The sequence below is a fragment of the Zonotrichia albicollis genome, chromosome 3 (assembly GCF_047830755.1).
Source record: "Zonotrichia albicollis isolate bZonAlb1 chromosome 3, bZonAlb1.hap1, whole genome shotgun sequence".
Taxonomy (NCBI): Eukaryota; Metazoa; Chordata; class Aves; order Passeriformes; family Passerellidae; genus Zonotrichia; species Zonotrichia albicollis.
Window position 1 is genome coordinate 12,883,347 of NC_133821.1, and position 27,090 is coordinate 12,910,436.

At 50.6% G+C, this 27,090-nt stretch overlaps 2 protein-coding genes across 2 annotated transcripts; one reads left to right on the forward strand and one right to left on the reverse strand.

The window, feature by feature from the left end:
• Nucleotides 1-1,830: 1,830 nt before the first annotated feature.
• MTLN (mitoregulin) lies at nucleotides 1,831-2,865 on the reverse strand. The gene has a single exon (XM_074536731.1). The coding sequence runs from the start codon at nucleotides 2,461-2,463 to the stop codon at nucleotides 2,287-2,289; it is 177 nt and encodes a 58-aa protein (XP_074392832.1). The 5' UTR covers nucleotides 2,464-2,865; the 3' UTR covers nucleotides 1,831-2,286.
• On the forward strand, nucleotides 2,466-27,082 carry BUB1 (BUB1 mitotic checkpoint serine/threonine kinase). The gene is made up of 41 exons (XM_074536732.1): nucleotides 2,466-2,602; nucleotides 2,713-2,795; nucleotides 3,346-3,460; nucleotides 4,530-4,658; nucleotides 4,861-4,977; nucleotides 5,730-5,848; nucleotides 5,964-6,065; nucleotides 6,693-6,819; nucleotides 7,675-7,876; nucleotides 8,595-8,739; nucleotides 9,752-9,931; nucleotides 10,178-10,242; nucleotides 10,524-10,611; nucleotides 10,798-10,867; nucleotides 11,406-11,625; nucleotides 11,737-11,827; nucleotides 12,466-12,579; nucleotides 14,888-14,947; nucleotides 15,038-15,182; nucleotides 15,370-15,566; nucleotides 16,038-16,078; nucleotides 16,329-16,423; nucleotides 16,730-16,776; nucleotides 16,880-17,070; nucleotides 17,272-17,420; nucleotides 18,189-18,514; nucleotides 19,151-19,203; nucleotides 19,704-19,844; nucleotides 20,679-20,774; nucleotides 21,089-21,179; nucleotides 21,531-21,606; nucleotides 22,115-22,295; nucleotides 22,788-22,866; nucleotides 23,605-23,801; nucleotides 24,175-24,315; nucleotides 24,885-25,000; nucleotides 25,629-25,790; nucleotides 25,906-26,063; nucleotides 26,149-26,326; nucleotides 26,495-26,601; nucleotides 26,782-27,082. The coding sequence occupies exons 1-41, from the start codon at nucleotides 2,582-2,584 to the stop codon at nucleotides 26,975-26,977; spliced, it is 5,211 nt and encodes a 1,736-aa protein (XP_074392833.1). The 5' UTR covers nucleotides 2,466-2,581; the 3' UTR covers nucleotides 26,978-27,082.
• The last annotated feature ends 8 nt before the right edge of the window (nucleotides 27,083-27,090 follow it).

The following is a 27,090-nucleotide window of genomic DNA, read 5'->3' on the forward strand; positions in this document are numbered from 1 at the left end:
CTTGATCGATGGCAGGATCATGTGACAGGGATCCCAAATGCCTCACTTCAGTACCATCCAAAATCGTAACCTCCCCTGCAGCATCCCAAAGGCGGACTAACCAACTAATAATAGATTCGTCAGGTTGTCGGCTGTAATCCTTTCTTAGGCCTCTGAGGTCCTTCAGAGAAAAGGAGTCAATATTGGCTCCAGATTCTGTGCCCCTTGATGTGGCCTCTGATTTTGGTGAGGGTCCTTCTTCTGCATCATCGTCATCATCCTCCACCTTCCGATCGGTCTTGCCTTTACACTTTCCACCTCTTGTATTAGCTGCAACAGCCATGGTTTGGGGCCTATTGTCTGATTCAGCTGCTAGCCTGGAGCCTGGGATGTTAGCTGCAGCCTGGGTCACTGGGATAGTAACCAACTTATCTCCCTGTTCCCTTTCTGCTATCTGCTGCTCCACAGTATCTAGCAGAGTACGGTAAACAAACGCCAAGGCCCAGCTCACTGCAGTAATCCTTTCCTCCTTAGTATTACCATGGCACTTCTCCCTCAAATACTTTGCCACCTCGACTGGATTCTGAATTTGATCAGATGGAAAGTCCCAGTCTATAGGATCAGAAAATTCCTTTAAAGTCTGGCCCATATATTCCCATTTCCCACTCCAGTCAAGATTTTTCCTGCTTTGTTTTACTCCTGAATCAGGAGTCTCTCTAACCCCTCTAGAAATCTCAGCTTTCATTTTATATACACTCCAGACAGTATAGACAAGGCTTAATAAATTAAATGCCAGAAAGATGGTTTCTTTCAAACTCAGGGGAAAGTCAGTATTTTCTAATAGAGATGTCAACAATTTGTAGGAGAAGAAGGAAGACAAAGGCTGAAAAGCCCCTTCCTCTTCTTCTCCCCAAACAAACTGAGTACACAGCCATGACAACAATCCATACATTCCTGAAATAAAGTCCAGCACTGTTATCCGACACATCATCACACATAAGGCCAGCACAATGATTATTCTGGTTAGTGCCCCCCGCTTACAAAAGCTACTTATTAGGGACAACATCAGAGCTATTTTGGGGTAAGGAAATAACCCTAGGGACCACAAAGGTATTAAAACTTCAAAAGCCCCTAGGGACCAGAAAAACCGGCAAGCTTCCACTCCAAATGACATTATGAATCACCAATATGCCCACAAAACAACCAAAACCAAAATATTATTGTTATAGGTTTTTTTCCACTGTTTTTGGCCTCCGGTTTCCCGGCCAACGCACCAAAAAGATATTGTGCTGGTTTAGGACAAATTAGGGGAAATCTCCAAGAGGGAGCCCCCCAGAACAAAACAAACCTCCAACCACCCCTCCCCCAACACCGGGTTCGGGAAGGAATTCCTCGGAGGAGCAAAGTGGAAAACAAAACCTATTTATTTACAAGTAACAAAAGAACACTCCCCAACACAAGAAAAGAAAAAGGGACCAGACTGTGTTGTGGAGGGCGCCGAATCTTCTCTAGCAGGCTTCGGGGGTCCTGGAGCTTGCAGGTCAGGATCCGGAGCCGGTCCAGTATCTTGGGGGAGGGTAAGAAAGAGAGAGAGAGAGAACAAAAGAAAAAGGAAAAAAAACAGCGCAAAAGCAAAAAGCAAGCAAGCAAGCAAGCAAGCAAGCAAGCAGCAGCTAGCAAAAGCCAAGCAGCCAAAGCCAAAAGCCAAAAAGTGCCTGGTCACACCCCCCCCCCCCCCCCTCCTCCTCTCTTCCCCATCCCGCCACAGCCAGACTGCCGGGGGGGGGGGTGGGGGAAAAGGCACAGCTGCCAGACATAACACACGATATTGGGATAAAGGCTGTCACCCCACGACATCACCCAGCCCAGAGCACCGAGTGCCACGTCCAGTTGTTCCTTGGACACCTGCAGGGATAGGGACTCCAAACCTCCCTGAACAGTCCATTCCAGGCTTGGCATCGCTGCTTGCATATCCTCAGTTCTTAGGTTAGTCTGACACAGTTGGGGATCTTGCTTTGCGAAGGGAGGAAGAGAAGTCCTGGTATTCTATGGATGCTGTTCTCTCTGGCAGCACTGCTATTCCACGGATGATGTCCTTCTCCAGGAGCCCTGCTATTCCACGGATGCTGTCCTTTCCGCTATTCCACGGATGCTGTCCAGCCGGCAGCCCTGCCATCCCACGGATGCTGTCCTTCCCCAGCAGCGCTTCCCCCGTTCCCAGCGGCTCAGGCAGCGCTCACGGGAGCTCCGGAGGAGCCGAACCCACCGGAGGATCCGCTCGGAGCCCGCTGCCAGGCCATGCCGGGCTCAGGCCGCTTCCAGCTTCTCCTGTGCTGCGGCGAGGCGGCGCTGGAGGTATCGCTGCCGCCAGCGCAGGAAGCGGCGGCGCGCCCGGCCCGCCTGCCAGCCCACGGCCACCCCGGCGGCGAAGGCGGCCAGCAGCGCCCAGCGCACCACCCGCGGCCGCAGCGCCTCCAGCACCATCCCGGGCCCGCTCCCGCTCCGCCGGGCCCGGCGCCGCCTCCCGCTTCCGCCGCCGCGGGGGCGGGACCGGCCCCGTTAAAGGCGGCGGGCCCGGGGAGGCGCCGCGTCCGCCCGCGCCATGGCCGAGGCGGCAGAGCAGGTAGCGCCGAGCCCCCAGGCACTCTCCCTCCTTTCTCCCTCTCCTCCTTCCCCTGATAACCCCGCGGAGTTCCCCGCAGCTCCTCACACGCTGTCCTGTGTTTCCCCCAGGATCTGCTGCTGGCAGCGGCGTTCGTGTCCGACGCGCAGTACAACAGGAATATTCCTTTCAGGACCTCTCCGGAGGCTGTCAGGTAAGCAGGGATGCGCCCCCGGCCCGACCGCACCTGCGGAGAGTCAGCGGCATCCGTGGGCAAACAGCAACAGCCGGGAAAATCAGGGGTGCTGAGAGGGGTGGATGGGTGGGGTGCTAAAATCTGGGCTTAAGCTGAAATGCCTAAAACGGGGCTCAGCACATCTGTATGTTGAGGATGGGAATTAACATTAAAAAGCTGTGGTTTGCTGGAGGGGAGAAAATAAAACTAACGTCAAGTCTTCCAAGCCTCTGGGGCAATGAAGGGTGTGGGAGGCTTGGTCAGCTCTCAGCTGTGTGGAAGGAGTGGCAGAATCAAGTTAAATATTTTTTGTTTGCTATAATAAATATTCTGTTATTTAACCCTGCTCTGGAAGGCAGTACCATATCCATCAGCTCTAAAGCTGATTTGGAAACAAATTGCCAAATTCCTTGCTGGCAGTAATGTTTGTTTGGGACAGCAAGTGCTGTTCTTCCAGGACACATTTGGTGATATCCTGGGGATGTGCCCTGTAGCCTTTATTTATGGTGCCTGTGCCTTCTTCCTCCAGGCTCTATCACCTCTACAACCACTGGATGATGCGAACAGCCACCTACTTCTTCATCTTCCTCAACCTGTCCCTTGCCCTGTTTGAGGAACCTGCTGTGTATCCACTCCCCTTCCTGGTGAGTTTGTGGTGTAGGAGCAGCCAATGCAGCAGCTGGAGCCAGCAAGGGCTTCTTGCTTCAAAGTGGTTGTCAGAGGTGCCAAGAGACAGTGGATGGAGATGTTTTGTGGTATCTTTGATCCTCTGCTCTGGTGAGACCTCACCTGGAGTCCTGCATCCAGCTCTAGGTCAGGACCAGCACAGGAAGGACATGGAAAGTTGGAGCGAGTCCAGAGGAGGTCACCAAGTTGGTCAGAGGGGTGGAACAGCTCTGCTGTGAGGAAAAGCTGAGAGAATTGGGGTTGTTCAGCCTGGAGAAGCTTCAGAGTGACCTAATTGGCTCTTCCAGTACTTGAAATGGCCAATGAGAAAGATGGATAAAGACAACAAGGGCCTTGGTGGGACAAGGGGGAATGGCTTCCCACTGCAAGAGGGCAGGATTAGATGGGATATTGGAAAGAAATTGTCCCCTGTGATGGTGGTGAGGCCCTGGCACAGGTTTCCAGAGAAGCTGTGGCTGCCCCATCCCTGGAAGTGTTCCAGGCCAGGCTGGATGGGGCTTGGAGCAGCCTGGGGTAGTGGAAGGTGTCCCTGTCCATGGCAGGGGGTGGAATGGGATTATCTTTATGGTCCCCTTCAACCCAAGTGATTCTGTGACTTTATAATTCTGTCATCTGTCTGAAATGGGGACAAAAAAGGCACAGGAACTGGCCAGGGACTGTGGGAGCCATTGTGGCCACCAGCAATGGCCTATGTGACTGTGGTCAAAGTCATGTTACTGTTCTCCATCCCAGAGACCAATTCCAGCCTTTTTTGGGACTCAAGTCCAGTCCTCATGCATGAAAATAGAAGCCAAATTTTACTTTAGGCCAGACTTTTCTGCAGCCTTTATTTGTCCTGCACCAGTGTGATTGTGAAAGATGCACTCCTTGAATCCCAAGCAAACACAGACTTGCTGGCTTTAACCTGCCTGTGGCAGGGAATTCTGCAAAAGAAAGGCTGAAAATACTGCTCTGCCTGTTTTTTATTGTGCAAAAAGGAATATTGCAGCTCCTGGTTGTGCTGGCTGAGCCCTGCTCTCTCTGCAGGCCACGTCAGTGCTGGAGGTGTTGTGCCTGCTGGTGTTCCTCGGCCGCCTGACACACTTTGCCAAAGTCACCCTGCACAACGTGTTCTGGAAGGACGCCAAGAACATCTGCATCATGGGGGCAATCCTGGTGAGTTGGGCCCAGGGGAGGTGGGTTTTTCCCCCCCTCATGTTGCTTTCCTGGGATCCCAGACCTGGCATACATGAGCCATTGCCAAGCCAACCAGATCTCACAAACCTCTCATGTGTCACCTCTCCTCTATCAACAACCACTTCACTGTCTAGACACATTCCAGCATTAATTCTGGGAGCTTTCCTTCTTTCTCCCACAGCTATCCCTGACAGACCTGGGCATATATGGGGTCCTCAGGCTGTATGGTGTGAGGAGCATCCGGTGGTCAAGGTTTATGAGGCCCATCTTTCTCATCAACTTCGCAGAGAGCCGCCAGGTAAAGAAAAGGTCTGGTGGCATATCCAGGGTCCTGGTTTTTCAGACAGCCTGCTGCTTTCCACAATCCAGAAGATTTAGCAGAAAGGTTTTATGAGCCCTGGTACAGGTGAGCTCTGCCAGGGCCCAGGGCTCTCCTGGATGTGCTGCTGGGGAGGAGAAACCCTCAGGCAGAATTTAGAGTTCTGTGAGAGAAGGTTTGTTTCAGAAGTGGCCTGAAGCAATAATTTCAGGTGGGCAAAAGGGTGGGTTCACATAGTATCACAGGAAAACCCCCTGTGTTTCTCCCTGAGTCAGGGACCAGGTTACTGATTGCTGGAAGTCTCCTGGGTAAACAAGTGCTGTAGTCTGGGTTTGGACTCTGATTCCCCTCAGCACGGAGAGATCTTTGTCCTGCTGCCCAAGACTGGCCTGGGCCTGACTTACAAATGAATACACTGCAATGTGGAGGCCTGGGGGAGGGAGAAGCTCAGCATTTGGGCTCAGAGCCTGTGTTTTGTGGCCTGGAGTGATGGATTTCTGTCCTTGAGTGGTTCCTTGCAGCAAGAGCATCTTGGCAGTGTCCTGGGGCGCTATGTCCCTTGGCTCCTGAGCTCACTGTGATTTGTAGCTGAGGCCTTTCCTTCTAGGATCCCCCTGATGAACAAGGAGGAAAGGCCTGGGTCTCTTGCACCCCATTTCAGGGGTTGGATCCAGGTGGGATGGGGAAAAAGGGGTGCCACATTGTCTCTGAACATTCCCTTGTCCCGGCAGATCCGGAGGGCGCTGCGCAGCATCCGCAACACGCTGCCCGAGATCACCTACGTCTTCCTGCTCTTCATGTTCAGCCTCCTCATGTTCTCCCTCATGGCCCTGAAGCTGTTTGGAGAGAGGTGTGGGTACTTCCTTTGCTCCTGGGATACTCTGGGCTCACTCCAAGCAATTCCTAGGGAATGCAAGGGACGTGTGATCCCAGTGCTTAACTCCTGGCTCTCCTCTTCCTCCCAGGAATCTCCAGACAGCAGAAGGCCTCCCCTACTTCAAAAACTACCTGGAGATTGTGTTTGACCTCTACGTGCTGGTGACCACAGCAAACAGCCCAGATGTCATGTATGGATGTCACATGTGAATGATCAGATCTTTCTCTCACTGTGCTCTCAGGGTGCTCTGTGCAGCCTCTGATTTGCACAGCAGAGTTAAAATTCTGTGGGTGTTGGGCTCTTCATCCCTATCTCTTCTGGGTTCCCATTGTAGTTTGTGTTGGGAAGTGCTGTCAGGAGTAGGACAGGGAGGAAGGGCTCAGTCATCCATGTGCTGGAAATGTCTTCAGCACAACTGCAATGGTACAGTGACCCTGGGAAGTTAAACTGAGAAATAAAATGCTCCTCATCCTAGAGCAAGTGGAAAAGCAGATGCGAGAGCAGCAAGGGTCTGAGGCCAAAAAATAGCATCTGGCTGAGGCATTGCCTCATGTCTGCTCTTAAACTTGGCTGCACTGGCAGAGATTTCATCTCTCTGCTGTCTTCTGCACCCCTTCAGTCAGGGCCTGACAAACCAGGATGAAAACCCAGCAGAAGAAAAGTGTTCTCTAACTGAACTAATGCAGTTTTTAGCTTTTGTCTGATGAGTTTGATCTGGCAGTCCAAAACAGCACTTGGAAATCCACGTGGTAGCCTGTTTTCTCATGGGCTCACTTTTGTCAGTCTGGCAAGCAGCAATCCCTCTCCCCTTCTCTAGGATGCCAGCATTTGACTTCAGCTCGTGGTACGCCCTGTTCTTCATCGCCTTCGTCATCGTCAACACTTACATCTTCATGTCTCTCTTCCTGGCTGTGGTCTACAACAACTACAAAAAACACCTGAAGGTAATGCCTGGAGGGGTTTGTGGCCTTCCTGCTGTTCTCTGTCAGGAGCCTCTGTCTTTCCCTCGGAAAGCTTTGAGAAGGGGAAAGAGCTTCTTGCAAACAACAAGCACAGTCCCACTTCTCCTATCATGGGATTATAGGGAGTTCTGCTGTTGGCATTGATGGAAACATTCTATGGTGTTTCCCACTGATAAGAAGCATATTCTGCATTATCTTGGAGGCTTAGTGCTAGCTCAGGAATGCTGTCTCCATGCAGGGAACTGTTTTTGCACACCATCTTTGCCTGTGCTCTGAGAGCAAGTGATTTGGAAATGGGAGGTCTGAGTAAATCAGAATTTTTGTAGGGGCAGTTTGGGACTTGTGATCAAAGGATGAGAGCTGGGAATTCCTGGGTGCTCCCATGAGAGGGTTGGATCTTTCTCAGGAAGCAGAGTTCTGGATGTCCCTCTGCTCACAGTCGTGTGCAGAAGGGGATCCCCAGCCCTGCTCTCAGCAGGATTCACTTGTGGATGGGAAGCATGTGTGGACACATCCTCTTTGCCTCTGTGGCCATGCAGATCCCGTGATTTTTGTCACCTCCTTCCTGTCTGGCACTACCCTTTGTCTTTCCTTCCGGTTTTTCAGTGCTGTCCCAGCATCCAGCAATCTGCTGATGCTTCCAGAGCTCGGTGTGGAGAACCCACAGCCGCCTGTTAAACACCAATTCTTACCCTCCCGCCCTCATACATTAACTGTGCTTTGTGTCCAGTGCCATTCCCCTGGGTCTCTTCTTGCACCTCTGTGTTGTGCAAATGAGTTTTTTTGTTAAGGAATGGGGAGAGGGCACCTGGGACTGACTCCCAGCGCTCTCTCCAGAATGAGATCCGTAAGCTCGCCTACATGAAGCGCCGCAAGATGATCGAGGCCTTCAACCTGCTGAAGGAAGAGGAGGGAGAGCAGTTTGTGGTCCGGGAGGCCCGCTGGAAGCAGCTGGTGAAGCTGGTGGCTCCTGACACCAGCAATTCCCACCGGGAGCTGCTGCTTCGCATCTCGGATGACGAGCAGAAAGGGTTTGTAGGTGAGCAGTGGGGACTGGGGAGGAGCCGGGAGCCTGATCCTTCCAGGGGTTTGGCATTGGGGGTTTTGATCTGTAACGGCCCCAGAGGGACTCAGAATGACAGTCATTGGAGTTGGAAAAGGCTCCAAGGTAGAGTCCAACCCGTGCCTGTTCCCCACCCAGCCCAGAGCACTGAGTGCCATTTTCAGTCGTTCCTTGAGCCCCTCCAGGAATGAGGTCTCTGGGCCCCTCTTCCTGTTTCCCTCCAGATTGCTGGAGTCCCAAAAGGTTGTTCTTGCTGCTTGTGCTATAGCCCATGTCCCACACACTGTGTGTGGCCCTTCATGGCCATTTGGCATCAGGCCAGGCTGTCCATGGCATGTGGGCCCTCCTGTTCTGAGCAGAGGATGTGGAAAGCCTCCCTTGTTATCAGATACAATGTGGCTCCCCACACAGTCCTCTGGAGAGGGAATATCCAGAGAGATGGGTCACTCTCCTTGTTCTGAACCCTTCTGTGGTGGTTGTTGGCCCATGGCTCAAGCCAATTCCCCAGGAATGGGGTGGAGAAGCCGCTTGAATTCCAAGTCCAGCCCATTGTAGTGGACACCCTGGGATTGGCTTTGCTGGGAGCAGAGACCGAGGAGCCCGGATGGCTGCCGCTCCCGTGGGCTCGGCTGTGCCTTTAGCAGGCACTGTTTGCTTGCCATGAGCCCAGGCTGACCCTGGCCCTCTGCTGCAGACAAGAAGTCCTTCGTGCAGCTGGCAGACCTGCTCAACATCCAGGTGGTGACGCTGAAGATCCGCAGGCACCCCCTGGCGCGCTGGGCGCCGGCGCTGTACGGATCCGCGCCCAGCCGGCTCCTGCGCGGCCTCGTCAGGCACAGGTGAGCTCTGATGGGGCCCAGGGCTCCCCTGGATGTGCTGACAGACCCTCAGGGCTCTGCTGCTGCTCCTGCTCAGTGTGGAGGAACCAGCTGTGGCTGTGGGCGAGGCCCCGCTGCCCGAGCTGGGTTTTGCTGACATCAGGCTCTGCTTTGTGCCCTGCCACGCACTCAGAGCTCCTAGCTCAGCAGTCTCTGCTGCAGAGCTGTGTCCTGCTGCCTCATCAGCTCTGCGAGTTCCCTAGAGCTCTCTTCCCCCTCTGAGCCTTCCAAGGGTCCCAGAATAGCTGAAGTTGCAAGGAACATCTAGTGGAAGCCCCTGCTCCAAGCAAGGTCAGCCACAGGAGGGTACTCAGGGCTGTCCTAGCTGGGTCTAGAGTATCCCCAAAGGATGGAGGCTCCAAAACCTCTATGCAACCCCATCCAGTGCTTGATCACCCCTGGTAAAAATAAAAAAAAAAGCCCTAGCAACTTCTTTGTTTAAATGGAAGTTTCTGAATTGCAACTTGTGCCCCTTTCCTCTTGTGCTTCCACTGGATATCACTGAGAAGAGTCTGGCTCCATCTTCCCTGCACCTTCCCATCAGGTATTTATGCACAGGAGCTGCTCCTGACCCTTCTCCCTGTCAGGCTGGACTAGCCCAGCTCTCCCAACACATCCCATTGCACTGTGCTGTCATTCTGTCGGCTCTGTGACCCTTTGCTGCACCAGCTCTGTGTGTTCAGGCCTCTGCAGTGCTGGGGAGCCCATCCCACTCTGGTTCCTCCCCCAGCACCTCCAAGTGTGGCCTCACCAGTACTGACTAGGTGGGGAAAAGTCACTTCCCCTGTTAACCAAATTCTGTGTTGGACTTGAAGGGCAAGGCTAAACACTTCAGTGACTCCCTCAGATCCTCAGGTTTGAGGAGAACTGATGGGTAAAGGATTTTTGAGAGAGGAGGCAAAGAGCTTCTGAAATAACTGTGTGGCTTTGGCCTTCCTGGGAGCTGCAGACTGATCTCTCTTGGTTCTTGCAGGGCTTTTGTTTGGACTTTTGATGCCATCATCCTGATAAATGCTGTCTTCATTGCTCTGGATGAGGATAGCATTTCCTATGCAGAGTGGGTGTTCCTTGCTCTGTACGTCATCGAGATCCTCCTGAAGGTCTACACCTATGAACCCAGGGAGTTCTTTGGCAAAACCCAGTTCTGGAACTGGTGAGTGGGCTGGAGGTTTGTGTGGAGTGTGGTGAGTGCTGTGCTCAGCTCCTCAAGGACTGAAAGGCTCTGAACTCCTGTGCCAAGGTGTGTTTCAGGTGAATCAGAGGTGGTTGTGACAGAGCTCTCCATGTGCCCACAGCCTGAGCTGGCCCTGATGTGAGGAGCAGGGGTCACTCCTTGTTTAAACCCCACTCCTGTCCCTGTCCCCACAAAATCTAACAGCAGTGCCTTCCCTCGTGCCAGGTTTGATACTCTCATCATCTTTGCTGCCCTGACTGCAACGATTCTCAATGCCACCCTCCAGTCCAGTAAGTGCAGCCTGAGCAGCCTGCATGCCTTGGGAACCCTGGTGTCCTCCCCAGCCTTCTGCCTTGAGAGGCTTTGTGACCAGACAAGGAATTTCTAGAGGGTTTCTAAGAACTAACCCAGTCTTCCTCTTTTTTTTCTCTTCTCTTTTTTTTTTTTTTTTTTTTTTTAGCTCCCTGTCATAGTGTTTAACAAGGACACAATCATAACAAATGAAAGAATTTTATCTAAACGCTTCCTTGCTTTATTTTCATAACAAAAACGTCTTTGTTCTGTTTTTCAGCCATGAGGTACAACAGCCAGCAGATCCTGGACATTGTGTTCATCCTCAGAGTGCTCAGGCTGATCCGGATTGTTGACAGCATCCAGAGGTGAGGAGGGAAGTGGGAGCTGGATTTTGGGGAGGGGTTGGTGCTCTGTGCGCCCACACTGACCGTGGCCACCCCTCAGAGCTTCCCAAGGCCTTGGGAGGATCCCAGGGCTGCAGGAGCCTCTCTGGGGATGTGGGGAGCGTGGGTGGCCAGGGTGTGACAGTAACCAGTGTGGGCTCTCTGCAGGTTCCAGGTGATCATGAACACCCTGATAAACATCGTCCCGACCATGCTGACCTTCGGTGGGCTCACTCTGGTAAGAAATCCCGGTGTCTTGGCTCAAAGCACTCCAGTTTCACAAAAATGTATCATAAACCTCACACTCATGCTGTTTCCAAGGGGATAAATGCAATTCCCTGGATGGCAGGCCCTTGGAACTGTAAGTACCCATTTCAGTTGTGGCATTGTGCAAGCAAAGCGCTGCATTCCTGCTTTTTCCTGGATCATGACATCCTCCTTGGATCCATGGGGTGTTCTGGCAGCCTGGGCTTTGCATCATAAGGAATCAAATCATGGTTTGGGCAAGAAGCTGAATGAGAAACCTGGATTTCACATGATTTCCTAAAATGAGCTTCTGTTGTGATTTGGGAATATTTCCTATCTATGTATTTGTAGTTCTTGGCTAATTATTCCTGCTTGGTGATTGCTGTTGGGTGGCTTGGGGCTCCTGGAGTCTGTGCTGCCCTCCAGCCCCTTGCTGTGCCTGTGGAAACAGGGAAACCTGCTGGGGTGCTGAGCTTGCCCTGGGGCCTGCAGCTTGCTGGAGAAGCAGGTGATGGGGTTTCTCTCCCCAGGTTGTGTATTGTGTGTTTGCTATCATTGGCATGGAGGCATTCCACGGGAAAATCCAGTACTTCCCAGCCAACTCCAATGCTCCTCACGCCCTGGAGTGCGGGAATCCAGCTCTCAAGGATTCCCTGTTTGCCCGTGGCAAGTACTGCAAGAACAACTTCAACAACTTCGCCTCGTCCTTCATCGTGCTCATGGAGCTCACTGTGGTCAACCAGTGGCACGATATCCTTTGTGGAGCACATTCCCAGCTGGAAATTCCCCTGGGACGTTGGCTGGGTTTCTGGCTCCCCCCTCAGCTCCTCCTTTCCTCTTTTCCCTTGACTCCCACTCCACTCTTTGCCAATGGATTTGCCAACGTGACAGGTCAGCCTGCCAAGCTCTACTTCATTGCCTTCCACATTGTGATGGTGATAATCATTGTCAAGTACGTTTTTTGGGGTGATTTCCTCTGCTTTAGGGGAAAAGGGGATCTGCCCTGTCAGGGCAGTGCTGGTGGGTGCTGGGGTCACCCCCTGGAGACGGGTGGGATGGGTTTAGAGTGATCTGCTGCACTCTTGTCCACACTGGGTGGTGGTGTTCACAGGGGTGCCAGGACAAGGGAAGAGGTGAGAATCTTGACTCCGTGTTTCAGAAGGCTGATTTATTATTTTATTATATATATTATATTAAAAGAGAATGATATATTAAAACTATGCTAAAAGAAAGGATTTCATCAGAAGGCTAGCAAGGAATAGAATGGAATGATAACAAAAGCTGGGGACTCTCAGGGAGTCTGAGCCAGCTGGGCTGTGATTGGCCATTAATTAGAAACAACCAACATGAACCAATCAAAGATGCACCTGTTGCATTCCACAGCAGCAGATAACCATTGTTTTTCTTCTTCTCTGAGGCTTCTCAGGAGAAAAATCCTGGCAAACAGATTTTTCAGAAAATATCATGGTGACACCACTGGGTGCTGCTCTGGCCTGGAGGGAGGGGATGGAGTACTGGGGAATGAGCCTGGGAACGCTGAGACAGCCAGGGAGGAAATGCTGTCTCAGTTCTGCTCGTTGTTTCTTGCAGCATCTTCGTGTCGTTCATCCTGGAAGCTTTCTTTGTGGAGTACTCCCTGGAGAAGAGTGAAGTGGAAACTGCCATCGAGCAGAAAATCCAGGAGCTGGGAATGGGAGTTCAAGAGTAAGCCCCCAAATGTACCCAAGCTGGATGTGGCCAGTTTGGCACCACTGATGGGGGAAAACCACCCTCTGTGTCGAGGAGTGAGCTCACATTCCTCTTCCTTGTCACAAAGTCTGGCTCATCTTCCTGAAAAATGGAGATTCCTCTCCCCTGTCTCGAAGTTCTGGCTCCTCTGCTGGCTTAGGTGCCAGTAGAAGGCCACTGGTGTTGGCTTTGCTGGAATTCCAGCCCAAAGAACAGGAGAGATGCTGGAAAATAACCCCATGGGTGGTGCTTGTCCTGCCCTGCTGAGAGCCCATCACTGCCGGGCTCCCAGGGTGGGATGTGGCTCCTTCCCAGGGTAATTCCTGGTCCTTGCTGTGCAGGGATGAGCTCCAGCATGAGCAGCTCCTCGACAACATGGAGAGTGCAGAGCACGAGCTCGAGGGGGACGGTGGAGCCAAGGCACAGAGCAAAGGGCTGGTGTTCAAAATTGCCTCCAAACGTAAGTGTGACCCTCCAGGGTGTCCAGGCCCAAATCTCCCGGCTGTTCCTGGGGAAGCTCCCAATCCCTGCTGCTCCCTTGGGGCTACAGAGGAGCTAAACCCTACCTGGAAACTTCGGGACAGCTGTGGACGTGTGATATTTGATTTGTTGTTTGTTTTTACTTCTGTAGCATCTTCTCCTGTCCCACCTCAGCTCTTCTGTGTCCCTTGTCCTCAGTAGCCTCCCTCTGGAGACACTGCCCTGCTGGATGAGATCCTGCTGTGCCAAGACCCATTTTCCTTTCTCCTTCCTCTGTGGGCTTTGCATTCCTACTGCCTTGGATCATTTCTTCTGGCTCGGTGACTATTCCCTCCTGCTCCTGGTTTTCCTGCTGTACCTCAGCTTTTCACTGTGTGCGAATAGAAGGGTTTAAAATCCCAAATAACGGCCTTACCTTCAAGAAGGGCTTGGAGTACTTAGAGTAGCTGGGATGGAGCAGCAGGGAGTGTGATTTGTGGGATTTTCTTGCCTGTTTTAAGGCATCCAGAGGATCACATCTGGTGCTCACAGGGCATGTTTTTGTCCCCCCAGGATACAGGACAGTGGATGCTCTGCTGCAGCGCATGTTCGAGGCAGAGATACCCCTGGAGGACGAAGGCCTTTCCTTTGAGGAGATCCTGAACTTGTCCCCCAGCTCGGCCATTCCCAGGAGCCCGAGTTCCGAGAGCGCGGCCTGAGGGGGGATCAGGGAATGGAGCTCATTCCCGGCTGTCCAGGCGCTCCCTGGCCGCTCCCACGCGTGGGGCCCGGGTGCCACGGTGGGAACAAACAGCTCTGTCCTGTACAGGAGCTTTATCTCATGTAAAGTCTCATATAAACCTCTGGAATGAATGCGGGCAGGAGTCAGAGTCCCCGGCCGTGCCCGGGCTGGAACGGTGCCGCGGGCAGCATGTTATGGAATAACTACTTTTGTAACTGGAATTGTATCGCAGCACTTCTATATGCAGCTCTGGAGCGGTGTACGCTGAATGAAGCAGCTCTTTAGCACAATAAATTCAGCAGTTTGGAAAAACGATGGAATATCTCCGAGTTAATGATGGGAGAGGGTTGCGGCTGCTCCATGATAACCTGCGGGGCTTGGAGGTGGGAAATGAGGAGGGGGGAGAGGAGTGGGGGCTGCTCCTTGTTCCCAGGGCTGGCCCAGCCCTTTCCCTTTTTTTTTTTTTTTTCCCTTTTTCTTTTTTTTTTTTTTCCCTTTTTCTTTTTTTTTTTTCCTTTTTCTTTTTTTTTCCCTTTTTCTTTTTTCTTTTTCCCCTTTTTCTTTTTTCTTTTTCCCCTTTTTCTTTTTTTTTTTTTCCCTTTTTCTTTTTTTTTTCCCCTTTTTCTTTTTTTTCCCCCCTCCCATTTCCCTTGGGCCTGGCCGCAGAGCGCCGTCCAGCGGCCGCGGCGGGAACTGCACTGGCGGGGGGCGGTGCTTCCTGCGTGATTGATGGGGCCAGCGGCCAATGGGGATGCAGTGCGGGCCGAGGGCTGGCCAATGGGGATGCAGTGCGGGCCGAGGGCTGGCCAATGGGGATGCAGTGCGGGGCGGCGCGCGGCCAGTTTGAATCGGCGGGAGCGGTTGGGCATGGACGAGCCCGGGCGGTGAGCGGGGAAAGGGATAACGGGATAGCGGGATGGATAACGGGATGGGGAATGGGATAATGGGATAACGGGGTGGGGAACGGGACCAGGGGCTGCGGGTGCCGTGGCCAAGCGGCGCCGTGGGGGTGGCAGACCCTCCGCCCGCCGCGTGCCCTTCCCAGCCTCCCTGATGCCGGCCTGACGCGGGATTTCCCTGCAGGAATTACGAGGCTCAGATCCGGAACTACCGAGGGCCCGACCCTCTGGAGCCGTGGGACAGGTGAGCGCTGGGCCTGGCTCGGGGGATGCCGCATCCCCGGTTCGGGTGTTGCCCCTTCCCGGGCCGGAGCTGAGCCTGGGCTGGTTGCAGGTACCTGCAGTGGGCAGAGGGATGCCTCCCGCTCCCGGAGAGGCAGAGCCGCTGGCCGGGGCTCCTGGAGCGGCTGGTGGAGCTGTTCGTGAGCGACCGGCGGTACCAGCAGGACCCGCGGTTCGTCAGATACTGCCTCAAGCTGGTGGGTACGGCTGCGCTTCTCCGGGATTTAAATTAAGTTAAATTATCCCGATTCACCCACCCCGCGGTTCTGGCACTGCGGAGAGCTTTGGGAGGAGGCAGGGGGATTTGGAGAGGTTTTGGAGAGGTTTGCCTTCACTTCTGTGACACTTTCCCGTTATGGTGACTCAGAAATTGTTGCTGTGCAGGCAGAGTTCATCTCCTCCCCGGGCCAGTACTTTGAGTACCTGCACGGGCAGGGCATCGGGGCCAGGAGCTCGGATTTCTACCTGGCCTGGGCTCGGCTGCTGCTCAAGGAGGGAAACGTGCAGGGAGCAGCAGCCGTGCTCCAAAAAGGGCTCCTGAACCAGGCACAGCCCCGCGAGAACCTGCAGCAGCTCCTCTGGTAACTCTTCTGCTCATTTACTCAGTGCTCATAATTACTCATAATTAACCATATTTTTATTTTTTTAAATTTTTTTTCAGTGTTCTTATTTTTGCTAAAGGGAGGTTTAAACCTAATAACGTTTCTTTGCTGTTGAATATTCATTGGGTGTTCTGAGATGTATATTAAAAAAAATACATCCCAGAGTGAAGCAGATCCTTAAGCATGTAATTCTGGGAAGCTAAATGCAAAAAATCAAAAGTAAAATGTAATATAAAACATAAAATAAATACCCAATTCTGTTCTCCTGCTGCCTCTTGAAGGCTTTTTTAGTTTTGTAGCTATGGAAATGTCCATATACAGTAAAAATCCTGCTTTTCAGTGTTGCATTTCATGGCGTGATTGTACAAGGAAGTCTAAGCTTGCTGGGAGGTAGAAAGGGTGAGGGACAGGTGATTTCATGGCAATAACTGAGGTTTTTTTTCACTTTAGCTCCCTGCAGAGTTATGATCCTCGGAATCCTCCTTTGCAAGGTGAGGATGAAGAGTCCTGTTTGATCTGTAGCTCCTCTAAATGAATTTTTTACCTCAGTGAGTGAAAAAAAACAAATTCCCCATAGAAATTGCTTTATTTTTCCTCTTTATGTGAAAAATTCTTAAGGGCAATGTATTCAAAACAAGTTATTAATTTTCTAGTGCTTCAAGTTAATCTAAATTCACAAAGGATCAAACATTTTTACTCATTAATGACTAGAAAATTCTTACATTATATTTCCTGTGCCAGATGCTGCTGTTCTAAAACCACTTCAGCCTTCCCATGCTGCAAATCAAATGGTTCCTCCAAAAGGTGTCTCAAGTCCTAATCCCTGCAAAACTCAGGTAAATTGTTATGAATTATTTGGGGGAGATGTTTCATGCAGAGTTTGGGTTGGTGAGCTTGGCTGAACGGGGCAAACTGTGTCTGGTGCATCTCAAAACTGATGTGGAGAGGATACTGCTGCTGTGATGCTTGCAGCAGGAAAACATCTCCATAGGAATGTCTCATCTGGGAAGCACTGGGACACACCAAGTGGCCTGACACATTCCGAGAATCACAGGAATAATATAAACAGTGGATTCTGTGCCAGCTTTGCTGCTTGAACTTAGTTTTATTTTATTTTTTTGTGTTTTATTTCCCTACTTTAGGGTCTGGACGCTGCTGGTTCTCAACCCTGTGCTGCTGGGAAAGAAGTGTAAGTGGCTGGGTGTCCCTTTCAGAGCCCCCACAGTGAGGAAACAAGCTCTCAGCTGGGACAAACCCCTCAATCCTGGCCCTTTTCTCCCTCTCCCTGCCAGGAACTACATCACCTACATCTCCAAGTCCGAGGTTGCTCCGAAGCCGCCGTCGGGCGCCGCCGGCTGGGAGCAGGTCCCCATGTACGACAAGAACCTGCTCCTGTGCCCGGGCTCCGAGCTCTCCTTTGAGGAGCTCAGGGCCAAGAGATACTTCAGGAAATATGAGCTCCTCAGGAGGCAGCAGGCACTGGGTATCCTCCTTTTCCCAGCTCTCCAAATGGCTCCTTCCTGGCCATGCTCATGGCTTGGGCTTCTCCTGTCAGTGCCACATTTGTGGTGTCTCTCCTGAGGAGGCACAGTGAGCCACCAGCACCTCATATTTTCATTTAATCTCATTGTTTGGACTCATCCAGAGCACACATATTCATTTGGTGTCACTGTTTGATCCCTAGAGGAGGAGCAGAAGGACTCCATGAGGAAGAAGGAGTCGGCAGTCCTGGAGCTCCAGGCGCTGCAGCAGAAGCTGGACCAGCTCACCCAGCTCTCCAGGAGCCTGGAGGAAACGAGGCTGGAGCCAGCGGCTGAGCCAGGCCAGAGCGTGGTGAGTGGCTCTGGGATGGACAGGAAGGCTCTGCCCACACAATCCAGCCATGCTGCAGGAGCCAGGGTTGGTTTTTCCCTGGTGGGAAGCCCCACCAGAGCCCCATCAGCTGGGATCTGCTGCTCCATGCAGAGCAAGGTGTCACCTTGAGCTGCCCAATCTTCCTGGATGGGATAAACCCCCCTCAGGGTGTCACAAAGCTGAGCCACAGCTTCCACCAGCTCCAGGAGGAGCCTGCAGGCTTCTTCCAGAGCCCAAATATGAGCTGAATTCTTCCTGGGAATGCATCCTTCAAACTGGGATGGGCTCAGCTCATCCAGTGCACATCACTGATCCAGGCAGACACCAGGCTCTGGCTCTGGGGCTTTATTCAGAGCTTATTGCAAAAATGAAAGAGGAGAGGGAGGGGAAAAAAAAGTAAAAATATGTTTGATATGTTTTTCTAAGAGAGCACTGTGGGATAGGATCTTTCTCCAGCCTGGAGGCTGCAATACCAGCATGGAAGCCTGGCACAACTTGCAACACCCAGATTTTAAAGGTTTCACCCTGAGCTGTGGCTTTGCTTCTCCACAGTTTAGTTTGAGATGCAGCTAGAAGTTCTCTTGGGTGCTGGGCATGTGGAACTAACAGGAAAAATGGGAATGGCTGTATTTGGGGGGGAACCTAAAGGTTCTTTTACATTCTGGCCACGTGGAGCTGGTACAGAAAATGGGAATGGCTGCATGTGGAGGGAATCTGGGTGTCACAGAACACTTCTCATCCCTGAAGGTGCCCCCGCCTGCGAGGCCCAGCACATGTCACATCCCAGGGAGCTGGATGGGCCCTGCTGCAGGGCTGGACGTGCCAAAGGGCCCAGCTCTGGGGCCAGAGCAGCCCCAATTCCAGGCACCGCCAGGCACCGCTCCCGCCCTGCGGCCGGTGAGGCCGCTCGGAAACCACATCCCAAGCTCCCCGTGGGAAACACCACAGGACAAGGACCCGGCTGGAGCTCGGGCAGGGCTTGGGGAGCTCCAGAAGAGTGTGCTGCACCCTGCCTTCAGTGCTGCTCCAGCCCAGGAACGGGCTGCTCCTGACCCTCGGAGCACCGGAGAACTGTGAGTGTCAACAGGCTCCTCCTCTCAGTTGTGAGAATTAGCTAAAAATGAGCCTTTCTTCCCTTTCTGGAAAAAAAATACCAGACCTGAAGCCACTGTTTATTAGACTTTAATCAGACTTGGTCCTCATGGCCATGTTTAATTCCTTTTACTCTGTGGTTTAATTGCACAGGGTTACTTAATTGCAGTAAGAGGAAATTTGGTGTGTAATGCCTGGAATAAAACCCAGGAAGTGCTTTGCTCCTGCATATCCCACTCCAAGGGCTCCAGAGAAAGATAGAAAGTGCTGGTATTTCCCTCCTGCACTTTTGCTGTGGGACTTGGCCACAAAATGGAGGGGCAGAGGGAGAAACCCAGGCTGGCAAAGCAAAGGTGGCTCAGTGGACTTGGCCGAGGTGGGAACAGATTGTTCCCTCATGTTCTGGAATTCCTTGGAGGCAAACTGTGTCCAAGGAGAGCTTTTAATGCATTTTAACATTTTTGAAGGACTCTGCTGCCTCCCAGGTTATTGACAGCTGTAGGAGAAACTTTCCAGGGTGATCTTTATTAAACGACCTCTCACTTCATTGAAACAGAGATTAAAATGGGATTTAAATAGCTTTTATTCCAAGGTAATGTTGTGACTTTCTTCTGAAGGTCTCCTAACAAAGGATGCACTGGATTAACTCCTGCTGTGGATGTGAAGGAAGGTGAGGAACCTTTGGATTGGAGATTGGTGTGGCTGTTCCCAGCAGGGAATCATCAACTGTGTGTGGACACCAATTCCAACCCTGGCAAAGCTTCTTGACTTCCCAGCCTCCATCCCTGCATGTCTGTCCAGGGTCTCTCCATCCTATCGCTGCCATGGAACATGGATCCAGTCCCTGTTCCCATGTTCTGAGCAGTTGCTTTTGGAGCGTGCCTGGGAATTGCTGTTTGTCCTGCTTCACTTTCTGTGTCAGGATAGAGCATTCCTGGGAATGGCAGATGGATTCCTTGGAAGCCACCCAGCTGTCCCAGGTCCCTCTTGCCCTCCAGGGCCGCCTCCCTTGGGACTCTGCCACGCAAATCCCTGAACAAGCCAAAATCTCTCCCCAAACTCTGCCTCGCTGCTGCTCCTTCTGTTTACTTCCCTCACCAAGGTTTTGCTGGAATGCTCATAAACAATCCCAGGCTCCTTCAGGAATGATCTTGCCCTTGTGTTTTCCAGCCTGCAGAGCTGGGAATTCCTCCTTTGCCTATGGGAATGTTTCCCAGGCCACCCCCAACACCTCGCTGGGAGGAGCAATGGGGATGACAACGCCCTTCAAGGTGCAGCCCTCGCCCACAGTGCACACGAAGGAAGCCTTGGGTAAGGGCTGGAATGAAGTTTTCCCTCCCCTGGAGTCCCTGGGATCTTCCCTGGAAATGTTAGTGGAGCCTTTTCCAGCCAAGGGAGCTGCTCAGGGATGGGCATGTGCACCATCCAAAGGGGAAAATAACATTACATCATTAATTGTCTGTTGGGATTATCTGGGTGAGCCAAAACTTCTGACCAGAAATTGATGTTTTAACAACATCCCACAATTCCCATCAATTCCTGGATAAATCACTGCCAGGCTTCTTTGGGAGTGTGCTGTCTGAGCTGCTTTTTCAGGGAATCCTGTTTGGGAGGTGAAGACCTAAACCACACTAATTTACAAGATCACAGTCAGCTCTGCTTGATTCCCATCTGAATTTAATAAAAAAAATAAACCCCAAAAGCCTGTGGCATCCATTAGTCCTACAAACATCTAAGTTTTCCAAAAGTCTGATAAATTAAAGGAGAATTAGCTTTCTTAGGAAACTTGGAATCTCCCCTTGGACAGGGAATACAAAGGGCCATGACCAAGTATTGGCCAAATTGGCCCTTCCTGTGTCTGATCAGTTGTCTGAGGTGTTTAAATGCAAGAGGGAGGAGTAACTGGTTATTGACTGCTGATAATTCATAAGAATATAATTAATTGGCATTTAAGGCGGTAAGAGTTAATTGGCATTTGATTTGGCTGCTACACAATGGAGGAACCTCTGAAAATTTCTTTTTCTGGGAGTGTTATTCCTTTATTATTTATTCCTTTATTATTTATTCCTTTATATATTTTCCTTTATTATTTATTCCTTTATATATTTTCCTTTATTATTTATTCCTTTATTATTTCTTCCTTAGGTGTTCTCATGGATATGTTCCAAACACCCTTCTTGCCTGAGCCATCTCCCCTGGAAGACAGTGAGGAACAATTTGAAGCCTTTTGCAGAAAAAGTGGTGCGTGCTCTTTATTTTCCGTGGAATTCCATCCCTTATTTCCCATTGGCACCTCCCACCAGCCCTTGCTGTAAGAGTTGAGCCAGTCTGAAACCCAGGGGCTTTACAAGAGTGAGCAGAGAGAGATTTCACACCTGGGGCTGGGCTGGAAAAATCTTCTTTCCAAGACTTTGTAGGAAAGGTGGTTGGGGTGGGAATTGTGCAGGTGCAGCTGGATGGAGCCCTGAGCACCACGTGCCTGGACAGGGGGAGAAGGTGGCTGTGTAAATAATCTTTATTGGGTGAAGATAACAGGGGTTATCTTTTATTTTCAGAGCCTGGTGGAGGTTTGAAAACCAGCATTGCTGTCCCGGCCACTCCTGCCTTTGCCATCTTTGAGGATGAGGAGGAGAAGGAGAATGGAGGGTAAGGAAGGGAAAAAGGAGCAGCTGAGCTCAGCACCTTAAAAATCTGGGAAAAAATGGATCCCATTCCATGGGACTTTGCTGTGGCTGTGCCAGGATACAAAACTGGTGGAGTGGCAGGAGAAAAGCTGCTCTGGGATTGCACAACTTCCCTGTTTGGACAGTGCTTCCATTCCCTGCAGAACCTGGGTACAATTCTGAGCTGCTGCAGCTTCTCCAAGTTGCTGCAAATGAGGCTTTTAAAATAAAAATTAAAAATTCAAGTTAAAACAAACCAACCTTTGTTGTGAGCACTGTGCCTGGGAAAGCTCCTGGGGAAAAGCTGTTCTGAACTCTTTGGGTCACTTTTCAGGATCCCACAGCACAAGAACAAACCAGAAGAGCCCAGAACTTTTGGAGAGCATCCCATGACTGACTGTGCAGCTGAAGTGAGTGGGGATCCTGCAGGGATCAGCCTTGGAAGTGGGTTATGCACCTGGGAGGGTTACCAGGGTGGGTGGATTCACCTCTGCTCAGTCCCAACCCCATAATATTCCTAGGAATGATGCCTGCTGGAGGCTGGATACTTCTTTCCATTTCTTGAGTGTTTTTAATTGTTGATTGACATAAAATTGATGGAGAATTCCACTTCTCAAATGCGTGGACTTGGCATCAGTTTGGGGGGAAAAGAGGCATTTCATCTTCCTGCAGCCACCTTGCAGCTTCCATAGCCAAGGAGATGGATGAAACTTGGATAGAAGAGATCCCTTCCCATGGGATTGACTTTTCCAGGCTCTCCCAGGAATTTCTGGTGGTCTGACATTTTGCTGTGGTTTTGACTATTACCAACATTCAGACCTAATGTAAAACTATGGAAACATGGGATTTTGTTTATATCCCAGGATAATTTTGATGGTTTCATTTTAAATCTTGATTTTTGTTATTTTTCCTGCCTAGGAAGAAGCAGGGAGCACGGAATTCCTGCGGGATGATTACACGGTGTGGAATGGCCCCTGCAGCAACAAAGCCCTGGCTCCCAGTCCAGACAACACCAGGGATTTTGCCCGAGCTGCCCAGCTCATGTCCACACCCTTCAATTACCTGGCAGCTCCTTCCCAGCCCCCTTTGCAGGACAGAGGTAAAATAAGGAATTTTTTGTGTGGAAAACATTGAATTTGGTGCCCCGTGACTCCATTTCTGCCCAAATCCAAATCCCACCAAGGTGTGGCTCCCACTGCTGCCACTCCTGAGTCCACATTCCCTGTGGAGCAGCAGCTAATAAGCTCTCCAAGGATTTTTAATTGGGATAAGCGGAGGTGGTGAGGGACAAGAGAGGCTTTGTGTGTCCAGCTGCTGCTGTGAACAATTCCAAGGGGTTGGGAATATCCAAACATTGGCTGAATCCCATCTGGGAGCACCTTTATGCTGCTCTGCCCCTTTTTAAGTCTTGGGATCTGCTCCCTGGAGGAATCCAGGTGTTATTTTAACTTGGGTATTTGAAATGAGGCTTTGTTGAGTTCTGGTTCTCGTGGCAGCAGCTTTCAGAGCTGCTGGGTGAGAATGCTCCAAATATTCCTGCTTTTGGGGAAATAAACATTGATTTGCTCTTGTTCTTGCTCCCTTTGCTCAGCCTGTAAGGAAAATTTGCCCCAGATGATTTTGGAATTCTCTGGAGAACTGCACAGGCAGCCAAAGACCAAGAAGTTAAGGTATGCTGCTGCAATGTAAGTGTCCCAGGGTTTTCCACTGAATCAGCCTGCCTCTGCCCAGCACTCATCCCTGGGTTTGGTGACCATGCCCCAAAAATCCTTACAAGAATTAAGTTCTGCCCCACGGAAATTAAAAATTAACTGGCCAAAAATCTGCTTGTAAAAAAATCCGCACCAAAAATTCTCTTGGTGAACTTGAGAATTATTAGGGAATGGGTAAAGTGGCTGGACCGAATCTAATTTTCCTTAAAAAATTCCATTTTATTCGCCTCCACGTTCGCCACAGTGGCATTTGACACATTTTCGCTCCCTAAAAGTGCCAAACCCCCAAGGCAGAAGGAATAGAATAGGATAGAATAGAATAGAATAGGATAGAATAGATAGAATACAATACAATATAAATTAATAATATCGTAATATTATATATATTATATAAATTATTTATAATTTATAGAATATAAATTTTAATATATACATAACAATACATATAACTATATATATAATAGTTATATAATTATAACTATTATATAATATTATATTATATAATATATATAATGTAGTATATTATATATTATATATTTTATATATAACATATATTATATAATATATTATATATAATAGACTATATATTATATATAATTATATATATAATATTATAGCATAATGATGCTATAATAATTAATATTATTAATTATTATAGCATTATTAATAATACTGATATTTTGTTTAAATCCACAGCCCTGTTCTCGAACATGTCCCAGAACAGAGAGGGCTTCGTGGTAACGTCCTGAAACAAGGGACTGGAATCCAGGGAATTGCTGCAGCTGCTCAGAGCAGAACTGGACATTCCTCCTGCCCTGGGGTGGACAGACCTTCCCAGGAGATGCTCTGTGGAGCTGGGCAGGACAGGACAGCGTGGAGTGGGAGGCCTGCAGGTACACAGCATTCCCTGGTTCTTCTCCCTGCATTCCAAGGGCTGTGCTCTGTGCCCTGGAGGGAGCAATTCCGTGATTCCTGTGAGGGATGTGAGCAGGGATGAGCGTGGGCTGGACATGGATTGCACATTGCCATGGATACTCCAGAGTGCACTTTTGGAAACTCTGGATTTCTGGGCAGGTGCAAAAGATGGAGCGTCAAAATCAAGGAATACTTCACATATCAAGGAATACTTCAGATATCCTTATCCCTCCTGGGGGTTTGGGTATATTATTATTTTCTTTAAATTAGTGGTGCTCTCTCAAGCCCAAGCTTGTGTTACCTGCTTGGAATGAAAGCCAGAGCTTAAACACTTTCCTTTTTTCCATGAAGTCCTTGTTGAGAACCCCTGGGACAAGGAATTGATTGGCAAATTCTTGTCGGAGCTCCCGGAGCCGCTCCACACCTGCGCCAACTACTTTGAGTGGAAATCTCCCCTTCCCTTCATCCAAGTGAAGGCTGGACTCTCACTGGGTAAGAGCTCCTTCCAACTCATCACTGCCAAGCATTTCTTGAAGCTTTTTCCAGGAGAACCTCTTGGAAGTGTGTGGGAATTCAGCTTCCTTGTGTGTGTGTGTGTCTCCAGCTTATCTCAGCCTCAGGTTGGGAATTCGGCCTGGGGTTGGTTTGTTTGCCTTTTGTAGCACGAGCCTTTTGGATGAGGCATTTTTCCCAGTTTCCCCTGCAAACTGGGCCACAGCTCTCCGGCTTTGTGTGGAGCAGCAGCGGGCCCATGTCAACAAAAGCTGTAGGACAGGGATTGCAACATCCCTGTGGGACTTAAACATTGGTGTTTACTTTTCAGGGCATGCCCTTTGGAATTTGACTGCTTCCAGGGGGTCAGGCAAAAATAGAAACACTGGGGTCGAGTGTGTGGCACGTCCAGCACTCCTGCTCTCTCCTGCTCCTAGCAGGAAGAGATTTGTAGGGAAAGACTTGATCTAGGATTAAACCATTCATATGGGCTGGTGCTTTTCTCTTTTTTTTTCTCTGTTTTTCCTCTGTGGAGTTGGCAAGCAGGATTTAATGTTAATCTTTTAAAGGTCCCAGCTCGTTCCATGTGGACTGCTTGGTTGGAGAAGGAGCTTTTGCCCAAGTGTATCAAGCTTCCATCCTGGATGCCAGTAACCCTCAGAAAAATCAGAAAGTGATATTCAAGGTCAGTGGTGCTGGGCCACAGCAGCTCTCCTGGAATAATCCTGGAGTCTGACCCTCCCCCTGGGTGGATTCACACACATCCTTGGCCTTTCCATGTCAGATCTGCCTCGGGACCTTTTTGTGGATCTCCTCTCCAACATTTAGTCCTTCAGGAAAAACTTAACTCCTCTTTAACCCCTGAAGTGAAACTTTTTCAGGAGACAAAGGTGATTTATGCTTTCTTTGGAGTATCAGGGATTCACAAGGAGTGTGTGGAATTGTGGCATGGGATTGAAGTCTAGATTTGAGAGGAATAATCACAGAGTTTTATCAGCTGAGGTTAATTATTGTGAGGGTGGGCAGGCCCTGGCACAGGCTGCCCTGAGAAGCTGTGGCTGTTCCTGGATCCCTGGAAATGTCCAAGGCCAGGATGGACAGGGCTTGGAGCACCCTGGGATAGTGGAAAGTGTCCTGTGGCACGGGATGGAAGATGGGACTGGATCATCCTTTAGTTCCCTCCCAAACCAAACCATTCTGGGATAAGTCCAAGAGGGAGGATGCCTGATCTGCCACTAAAAGCCCAACCTGAGAGGAACCCCAGCTTTTACCGCTCCCAGGTTTTCCCAGGAAAACCCCCTCCTTTCTTCCAGGTCCAGAAACCTGCCAACCCCTGGGAGTTCTACATTGCAACCCAGCTGGAGCAGAGGCTGAGCCCCAGCCTGCACCACCTCTACATCCGCTTCTATTCCGCCCATTTCTTCCCCAACGGCAGCGTCTTGGTGGGAGAGCTCCACAACTACGGAACGCTGCTCGTGAGTGCCACCAGCTTCTGCTCTGCCCTCACAGAGCCTTTCCTCCTCCTGATCTCCACCTCCTTTGGGAATGTGTGCTGTGCCTTAACCCACGCTGTGTGTCCCTGGCTTCCAGAACGCCGTCAACCTTTACAAGAAGCTCCCGGAGAAGGTGATGCCCCAAGGCCTCGTCATCTACTTGGCTGTCAAAATCCTTCACATGGTGGAGGAGTTGCACAGCTGCCAGATCATCCACGGGGACATCAAGCCTGACAATTTCATCCTGGGAGAAAGGCAAGTGTGTCCTGTTGTCACCAGGTGTCACCACACAGGAGGAGCCTGGAGACACTGATGGGGTGGTTTCTTGTCTTGGTTGAAGGTTCCTGGACAACGACACGTGTGACATCGACGGGCTCTGCCACGGCCTGACCCTCATTGACCTGGGACAGAGCATCGACATGAAGCTCTTCCCTGAGGGAACAGCCTTCACTGCCAGGTGTGAAACATCTGGCTTCCAGTGTGTGGAAATGCTGACAAACAAGCCATGGAACTACCAGGTAAGGGATGGCCTGGAATCTCAGCAGTTACTGCACACCCAACAACTGGAACCTGGTACCAGAGCTGGAGCCTCTTGCAGAGCCTCTCCTCCTCCTTGGGGTGTTTTCAGCTCATTTTTAGTGCTCTGGGTGTGTTTTTGACACAAGACTGGTGTGGTTTTGGTTTAGACAGACTACTTTGGGATCGCAGCCACCGTGTACTGCCTGCTCTTCGGGTCCTACATGCGCCTCAAGGAAGACAATGGGGTCTGGAAGCCTGATGGAACCTTCAGGAGGTGGGTGTCCAAAATATCCCCCACATCTTTGCCCAGATTTGCTAGAAACCCACATTGGTACCACATTGCTCTGAGGTCGGGTTCTGTCACACCTTTCCTAACTGGGAGCAGAGTAAAAGCTAGTATTTTAACAGCTGAATTTGTGCTTTTTTTTTGATGCTTTTTTGTCCCTTTCTGCAGGCTTCCCAACGCTGAGCTGTGGAAGGAGTTCTTTGAGAGCCTGCTGAACATTCCCAGCTGCCACAACCTGCCTTCCCTCCGAGCCCTGCGCCAGAAGCTCAAGGATTTATTCTGCAGGTCCTACGCTAAGGAAATCAAGTTCCTTCGGAACAGACTTGTTGTGTTGCTCCTCGAGCACAAACGGTCACGGAAATAAGGGTTGACTTTGCCCAGTTTCCAAGGACTTGGGGGTTTTATGGATGTGGAATATTTTTGTAATTACTTGGTTTCAAATAATAAACGGGTTTGGGGTTGACTTCAGCAATGATG